Source organism: Sphaeramia orbicularis, chromosome 22 (genome assembly GCF_902148855.1).
Source record: "Sphaeramia orbicularis chromosome 22, fSphaOr1.1, whole genome shotgun sequence".
In the NCBI taxonomy this organism is placed as follows: Eukaryota; Metazoa; Chordata; class Actinopteri; order Kurtiformes; family Apogonidae; genus Sphaeramia; species Sphaeramia orbicularis.
Genome location: NC_043978.1, coordinates 24514507 through 24522490, shown reverse-complemented (window position 1 = coordinate 24522490; position 7984 = coordinate 24514507). Strand labels below are relative to the sequence as shown.

Sequence of the window (7984 nt, the reverse complement as noted above, 5' to 3'; positions counted from 1 at the left end):
CCCATTTAAACTCTGAGGCAGACAATTTATGAAAAAATAGACCAGTATTACTAATTTCTTCACAACTAAGGGAGCATAATAATTTAATTAAACCCATAGAGACCCGGTGCTACTTTTGTGGCAGCTCTTAACTGGTATTTTCACAATTTTAAACTTTTAAGTGATTTATCGCCATTTATGCTAATATTATGCTCAGTATTTTTGCATTGTTCAAGTGAAAAGCAGGTATTTTCTTTTATTTAATTTACTAATCATGTAGATGTCCATAAAAGCTCAAATTAAAGTTGGGTTATTATATCAAAAACAGAGAAAACGGAAGAAAAAGTGACTTTTTCCTGTGAAATATATCATTAACTGAACATAAATCAGTGTCAAGTGTCTTCATCTACTGTTAATTCCATAGGTTTTACTGGTGAATCAATGTTGTAGAAGATGGCAGTGTTTCCATGGTAACTACGGAGCCTCTGAACGTCCAAATGGGTCATATGTGATGACCATGAAAAGATGACAAACTGTATTTTACACCAGTTATTTACATATATTGATATAATTAGTGGTTCAACAGGTATTTAACTTTTTATATCAGTAAATTATTTTGGTCTCCAGTGGATGTTTGGGTCTTTATGGATTAAAATAATGCATAGTTCTACAAGACATAAGCTATTATAAAAAAAAAAAAAAAAAAACTCACCATCTAAGAATTACATTGAATCTTCCGTTTTCATTTTATCTAACCATTTAACTCAGTCTCATTCCATCTTTTTTTTTTTTTTTTTTTCCAAAAATATTGCTTGTCACGATGTCTTTTAGTCACATCATGATAAAAGCGTTTTTGCTACATTTGTCTTTTTCATAGTAATGTTTGGCGCCCTCCTATGGTGAGGAGGTGTATGAAACACATTCACGTGACCCGGAAGTAAATTCTCTCTTCTCGGTCACACGTGCAGAAGGTAAGCAAATCTCATGTAGACCCTTCGTGGGATTTAAACAGTAAATTTGAGTGTTTTAAGGTGTGTATCAAGTGTATAACGTAGGCTGTAATTTAGTTGTTTATGAAGTCAAAACCGGAGTTGGTGGCAAGAAAGGGTTGGTCTGGATTTAAAGGTATAAACAGACATCTGATTTGTAAACAGTTAGCTAAGGTTTTCAGTAGATGTTATGACTGCGTGTACACAGCGACTTATGATTATTAATCAGAGAGACAGAAGTGAATCTTTCTTGTAATTGTTATTGATATTAACTTACAATCAACTGTACTAATCTGTCTAAACAGTGTCCACGATGGGAAAATCCAAACAAACAGGAAACCATAAGAGTGACAAGAAGAAGAACATCTCAAAGACATGGAAGACAAAGCGCAGGACCAAGGATCTAGACCAGATCCACTCAGACATGAAGCCTGAGACAGCAGCAAAGCTCCTTCATCAAGAAGTTGACTTTGATGTGACCGGATGTGCACAGCATTACTGTTTACACTGCGCGTGAGTTCTCCAGTTTATCTCAGGGTCTGACCAAGCAAGTAGCAGAGTGAGAAAGCACTGTACAGCAATACTAATCATCCCATATCTGTTTTTAGAAATTAATTTAGCAGCAACCATAATAGCTCAAATTGTAGGTCTAAGCAAGTACTTTAACATGCCAGTAAGGAATAATGACCAAATATTTAATAAAAACATGAATTTATCATCATTGACAAAGTAACAGAGGGAGGAAAAATATACAGCAGTTATTCAAGGTTTGGAAAAAATGCCAAAAAGTGCTGTTCCTCAAGGAAAGTGTAAATATTTAGCGTACCACACTTTTCTTAATATATGACAGTGCATTAAATCCAAAAATGAAACTGATATCATTTTTATTTTAGTTTTAAAAGACATTAAGTCATGGTAATGGAGTGTTTGTTCAGTGTGATGTATCAGAATAATAATCAAAGATTTTATGAAGATACTGATAAAATCATCAGTCTTTGGCCACATATGTTTCATCTCTATCTGTAATACACATCTTTCTGCTGTTTTTTTTATAATAAATAATATTCAAAATCATTATAGTATTTGATTATTATGAAATACAAGATTAGACACAGGTGTACTGTGTATTTTGAACATATTTATTGACACATTGTTATTTACATTCTGAATTTATGCTGCATACATTCATTTTCAACCTTTACTGTTCTTAATTTACACTGTATTCTCATATATTTTCTTATATATATAGTTGTAATTCAGGTACAAATGAAATAAACACAGTTTTAGAAACTAGAGATATATGTCTTTCATGCTGAGTAATCAAAAATATTGTTTTAGAGAAAAAAGAAATTGACCCTGATGTTCACTTTTGCTTGGCCAGGCCCCCTCGACAAAGAAAGTTAACATTCCCATTGCATTCTGAGGGGTTAAACTACATGTAGCCCTGTCTGTAGAATCAGGAGGTGATAAATGAAGTTTAACTTTGTGGCTCTTCTTGTCTTGCAGGAGATATTTTGTGGACATGAAAGCCCTGAAAGAACACTTCAAAACTAAAGTGCACAAGAAAAGGTACAGTAGTATTTTCTCAGTGTATGTAACTGAGGTTGGTTCTTATACATTATTCCACATAACTCACCAAAGCCTCCTAGTCAGTATCAGTGATTTTTAAAGTCGGACCTTCAGATCATTATGTGGGATCTAAGTCTTTTGTTTTTCAGTGGATTGTGGTGAAATTTGCAGTGAGCATCCAAGATAATTCACAGCCTTCATTAATTTAAATGGTTGTCACTGAAATCAAATTGACACAAGAATATATTTTAATTGCCTGTACATATCTCCATCTGTCTTTTTTTTTGTTTGTGGACCAAAAGTGTTCATTATTTTTCCACCAGACCTTCTCCAGTTTATCATTATTTTTTGGGATTAGTGCATGAATTACAGCAAACACAATCTAGTTTACATAATATACTCTAATAAAATAACAGAAATCAGTCACCCAGTGGTGAACGATGTTAACCCCACAAACGTAATAACTCCCACAAATGTAGTAACAATCACCTTCTACAAGTGTAATACCTCATTTTCGCACAGTGTGCTTCTACCATCTCCATTGTTATCATAATCATATCCAGACATTTTATTTCCATGGTGCAAACATAGGTTTCCATTATACTTAATGAGAATAAATAATATTCAGTTCATACTGAAGCTTTTATAACTAAACCTTTACATCATTTCTGCCCATTCTGTTTTGTTCCTCCACTTGTATTTGTAATTAAACACCTATTAATCTGCAATTAGTACCATGTGGTGTAAATGCAACGTTTGATCATTCTAAAAAGTTAAGTATTCAAAGGACAAGAATAAATGGGAAGAAAAAGAAAGATGAATGAATATTCATGCATGCAGTACTTAAATGTATGTGATGTACTAATTTATTATATTTGTGGGAAGTTATTACAATTTTGGAAACTGACGATTTTTTCCTGTCCCACAAATGTAATAAATCCCCACAAAAGTAATAATTATTACGGTAAGTTTGTGGGAAATTAGGTATTAGGTTTGTGGTAGGCAACTGTTATTACATTTGTGGGAAAGTTATTACATTTGTGGGATTATTACGTTAAAAGCTGCAAATTTTTATTACATTAGTGTAATTTAACAGCTACAGTATGTGTGGAAGTGATACCTTCTGCTATTCTGTCTGTTGTCCATCTGTCTGGTTGATTTTGTGGTGTCTGGAAGGATGTGCTGTTCTCTTGTTTCACCTGACCAGAATGAAAAAGAACCTTTTTTTTCAGATCTCTCCTTCTTTTCTTTTTTATTGCATCCAGTTTGTTACTCTGTATTGTAGAGGCTGACCTAAAACAGACATTTAGTTGACTTATTATCTTAAAGGAGTGATATTTGGCTTTTTTAAAATGGAATTATGTATTTTAAAACATTTCCCTGTGGCCTACATAAATTGTAAATGCTATGCTTGGGTCTGAATTCTTCATTAATTCAACTCCACAGGTCCATCTTCAACCCTATTTCTGAGTAATGACACCAGAAAGGTCGTTTTGAGCGCTGGCCCTTTAAATGCACATGACCTACTTCATGCCCCACCCCCTCCAGGTTCTTGACCGTGCTTCTCTGTCCTGTTCAACCACTTGTGCTTGTTAATACAACCAACAACTGAACATTTTAGGTGATCGGCTCGAAGTTTGGACATATTTTCAGTTTTTACTACAACCGCTACTGCTGACAAACAATTATGTCGAACTCGGAGAAATGTTTGTTGGAAGTCTTGACCTTATATATGCAAATGTCATGACGTAACTACGTATAGATGTAAAAAATTAAGCAGGAATTAAAACGGGTGTAGAAATCCACTAGATTTTTGCCAAAATGAATATAAAGATAGTTTTGCAGCACCTGGAGGGTTCAAATTCAAACTTTTTGAACTATTAGGGTCCAAATACACAAATAAATGAACCAAAGACTAATAAAAGTGGGTTTAGCAAAATATGACCCCTTTAAGTGACACTCAACTGAGATACCTAGAGCCATTCTGACCATCACATCTTGTATTTCTTTCTCAATCCAGGTTGAAACAGCTCAGAGAGGAGCCCTATACCCAGGCAGAAGCAGAGAGAGCAGCGGGTATGGGTTCATACATCCCCCCAAAAATTATTGAAGTGAAGACACAGCCTGTGGAGGAAGACATGGACTGAGGAGCACCCACCATAAACTAAGGACTGATGAATGCTCTAATAGAAGCATTAACCAAATGCATAATGCTTTTATTTTTTTCTTGCTGTCGTAACATTTGTGTTGGAGCCTGCTCTTCTACCTCTGGCTATCACAGTCAGGACGGCCGTGCCTTTTATTACAGGGCAGTGTAATGCAAGATGAGTAAATACTGAGTCTGTGTGGAATGAAACTAAACTGTAAATGGAGTGGATTCAGTGAGACTATGTGATAAAGTCTGGTTAGTGCTGGATTTCCCAACCGGTGGGAAATCCAAGATAAATCTCAGAATCAGGTCACCACGTAATAAAGAAATAAGAAAAATATCTGTCAAAAATCTGTTTCTGAGTCTTGCTTTTTCTAAAATGCTTGATGCTTGATGGCCAAAAGCTGGTCATAGGACCTTTTTTATCAAATCACCACGGAATAGAGTAAAATACATTAAAATGCAATGAATTCTACAGATATTTGTCAATGAAAGTGTGACCGATTGTGATGTTTTAGTGATACAAGTGGTACTTAAAGTACATTTTACTGAAAATATCTCTCAACTTCTACTGAGGTAAGATTCTGAATTAAGTTTTAGTTGTAATAGTGTATTTGTACAGTGTGACTTTTCCACCTGCCGTAAGAAAAGTGGTCTTTTCACTTCACTGGTGTGTTCATCTCAGGTTCTGTGTGTAGTGTTTTACTGACCAAAAATTCAGTGAAAATTTGTAACGAATTTTTATAAGATACTGAGGAAAAGTCTTATTTTTTTAACTTCATGTACTTGTCAGTTCTGTTTTTTGTAGTGAATACAAATGTGAGTTTATATTTGTTGTAAAAGTATATATTTGTTTATAGAAGATATTTTTAGATGTTTAACGCTCTTAGAAGTAAAGCCATTAGATTCAGTTACTATGGTTAAAGTGAGGTCAGTAATGTGTTTTTATACTTTGTAGTAATGAACTAGAAAGACTGGAAACAACTGACTTCCAAAGATTTCTTTTTCTTTTTTTGTCAGACAGAAGGAAAAACTTTTTTTTTTTTACCTTGACGTGTTTCAGCTACAACCTGTAGCCCTCCTCAGTCTCCATGTCAAGGTAAAAAAAACTTTTTTCCTTCTGTCTGACAAAAAAAGAAAAAGAAATCTTATTAAGTTCTAGTAGACAGTATGAACCTAATCAGACTAACAACTAAGTTAGACTTATGTGGATGGAGTCCCATAAATTATAGTTTGTAGTATTGTAATAATTGTAATGGAATGTAGCTATAATAAGTGGTTTATTTACTCGAATGCTGTTTTTAAGAAAGTTTAGGTATTTGAATTTAACTAGACTGTTTCCATTTTCTGCCCTCTCAGGATCACTACATCGTACAGGACAAGTACTTTTAGTCTACTTTGCAGATTCATATTACTATTCTGTGTAATACTGTATAATAATCTGACTCAGCCTTTTTCAAACCTTGGTCAAGTAAAATATTCAACAGTCTTATTATATAAAATGACACGTTCTGGTAATTTTATTTAAAGGAAAGGAAAATGAGGTGCTGGTGAGGTACCCAATACTTCAAGGAAATAGCTCTGAATTTTCTTGATTAAAATGGCAAATCTACCAGAAAAAAATAATAATTTCTGAGACTACAGCCATAAATTTGAAAACCTTAAATTTGTAAGAGGAAAAACTACTTAAGCTATTTAATGAGATTCTGGAGTCATAAATTCAAACTCATGAATTTGGGAGAAAAAGTCTCAGAAATTGTGTGAATTTTTCCTGTGCAAACACACTTTAAGTCACAGGGCTATTCAAATCCGGTCCTCGAGGGCTGGCATCCTGCATGTTTTAGATATTTCCCTCTTCCAGCACACCAGGTTCAATTAATGATCAACTCATTATCAAGCTCTGCAGAAGCCTGATAACAGTGTAATGGCTTCCAGGTGTGCTGGAAGAGGGAAATATGTAAAACATGCAGGATACCAACCGTCGAGGACTGGATTTGAATACTCATGCTTTAAGAGATGGCATTTTCACAGCAGTAAAGTAAGGGAGTCTGCACAATCTGTTTCTGTTATAGTGTTAAATGCATCTGGAAATGGCGAATAAAAGCCTGCCTCTAATACAAACCCCCATCCCCCTGAAATCTATATCTATCGTTGACTTCATTCAGTGTAATAGTTCTTCAACACAACTTCTTTATGTTCTGTATTTGGAATATTTTTAGGATTGTTTTCCATATCAGCTCTTCTATGATAGGTTACTTGTTATAAATGAAATTGAGGTGTTTTTTTTTTTTTTTTATATCTTTACTTAATCTGAAAAGAAAAGTATATTTGACCTGTATTTGCACTTATAAAACCCTGATGGCTTTGTCATAGATGCCCAGTTTATTTACAAAGCTGTGTCTGCCTTTCTGCACTTTAAGTAATTTGTGCCAAAAGCAAATTGGAATCCTTAAAAAAACCTTGATGGCTTTTTCACAGATATGTCCAGTTAACATTTCCAAAGCTGCATCGACCTTTCTGCATTTTTCTTTTGGCACTTTAGTATTTTATTTACATGGGAACTTTTTACTTGTTGCATATCATATTAGTAATAGCCCTAATGACTATGTTAGAGATTTCCATTTATCTTTTATGCACTTTTCCTTATTATTTTGTACTTTTATTCATACAGGACCTTTACTTTTTGCAATTGTATTAACAGCCTGAAATTATGGTGGCCCAGAGGTGCAACAGCCCAAAAAATGATCCACTATAAGAATAAAAAGAGAACAGCCCAAAAAATTACCCACATGCCCAAAAAGTATCCAGTCTAAGGAAAAAAAGACAACAGTCTAACAACTAATTCCACTACAAGAAAAAAAAAAAAAAGACAATGGTGGAAAAAAAATTATCCACTCTAAGAAAAAAAAGACAACAGCCCCAAAAATTATCCATGTGCCCAAAATTTATCCACTGTAAGAAAAAAAAAAAGAGAACATTCTAAAAACTAATTCCACTATAAGAAAAAAAAAAAGACAATAGTGGACAAAAAATTATCCAGTCCAAGAAAAAAAGACAACAGCCCAAAAAATTATCCACTGTAAGAAAAAAGAACCTGAAGGCCTTAAAAATTTTCAGCCTATGCTTTTATGTTTTTGTGGTGGCCTTAATTTTAAAGCAAGAGACCTTTTGGGTAAAAAGCGCCCCCTAATTGAAAAGGTGGATGATTTTTTTTTTCTTATAGTGGATAATTTTTTGGGCCATTCTCTCTTTTTTTTCTTATAGTGGATCATTTTTGGGCTGTTCTCTCTTTTTTTCC

At 34.0% G+C, this 7984-nt stretch overlaps 1 protein-coding gene and 1 long non-coding RNA gene across 4 annotated transcripts; one reads left to right on the top strand and one right to left on the bottom strand.

Annotated features, from left to right (window-relative positions):
• The first annotated feature begins 922 nt into the window (after window positions 1–922).
• znf593 (zinc finger protein 593) lies at window positions 923–5003 on the top strand. 3 transcript variants are annotated; one of them, XM_030125889.1, is made up of 4 exons: window positions 923–950; window positions 1274–1481; window positions 2475–2537; window positions 4558–5003. In XM_030125889.1, the coding sequence occupies exons 2-4, from the start codon at window positions 1282–1284 to the stop codon at window positions 4682–4684; spliced, it is 390 nt and encodes a 129-aa protein (XP_029981749.1). In that variant the 5' UTR covers window positions 923–950; window positions 1274–1281; the 3' UTR covers window positions 4685–5003. The 3 variants fall into 3 exon arrangements, with proteins under 3 accessions (XP_029981749.1, XP_029981748.1, XP_029981747.1); XM_030125888.1 differs by having other exon boundaries at window positions 934–1010; XM_030125887.1 differs by lacking the exon at window positions 923–950 and adding an exon at window positions 990–1104.
• Window positions 5004–5490: 487 nt separating this feature from the next.
• LOC115413215 (uncharacterized) lies at window positions 5491–6101 on the bottom strand. Its single transcript, XR_003934442.1, has 2 exons — window positions 5873–6101; window positions 5491–5670 (listed from the first exon to the last, which is right to left on the bottom strand). It is a non-coding gene; the product is annotated as an uncharacterized LOC115413215 (long non-coding RNA).
• Between the last annotated feature and the right edge of the window lie 1883 nt (window positions 6102–7984).

Excerpts from the sequence above, each read along its gene's own strand:
- znf593 (XM_030125887.1), top strand. The coding sequence starts at position 1,053 with ATGAAGTCAAAACCGGAGTTGGTGGCAAGAAAGGGTTGGTCTGGATTT. Across the intron at positions 1,105-1,273 it reads GGGTTGGTCTGGATTTAAAG|TGTCCACGATGGGAAAATCC; the intron begins GTATAAACAGAC and ends CTGTCTAAACAG. Across the intron at positions 1,482-2,474 it reads CATTACTGTTTACACTGCGC|GAGATATTTTGTGGACATGA; the intron begins GTGAGTTCTCCA and ends CTTGTCTTGCAG.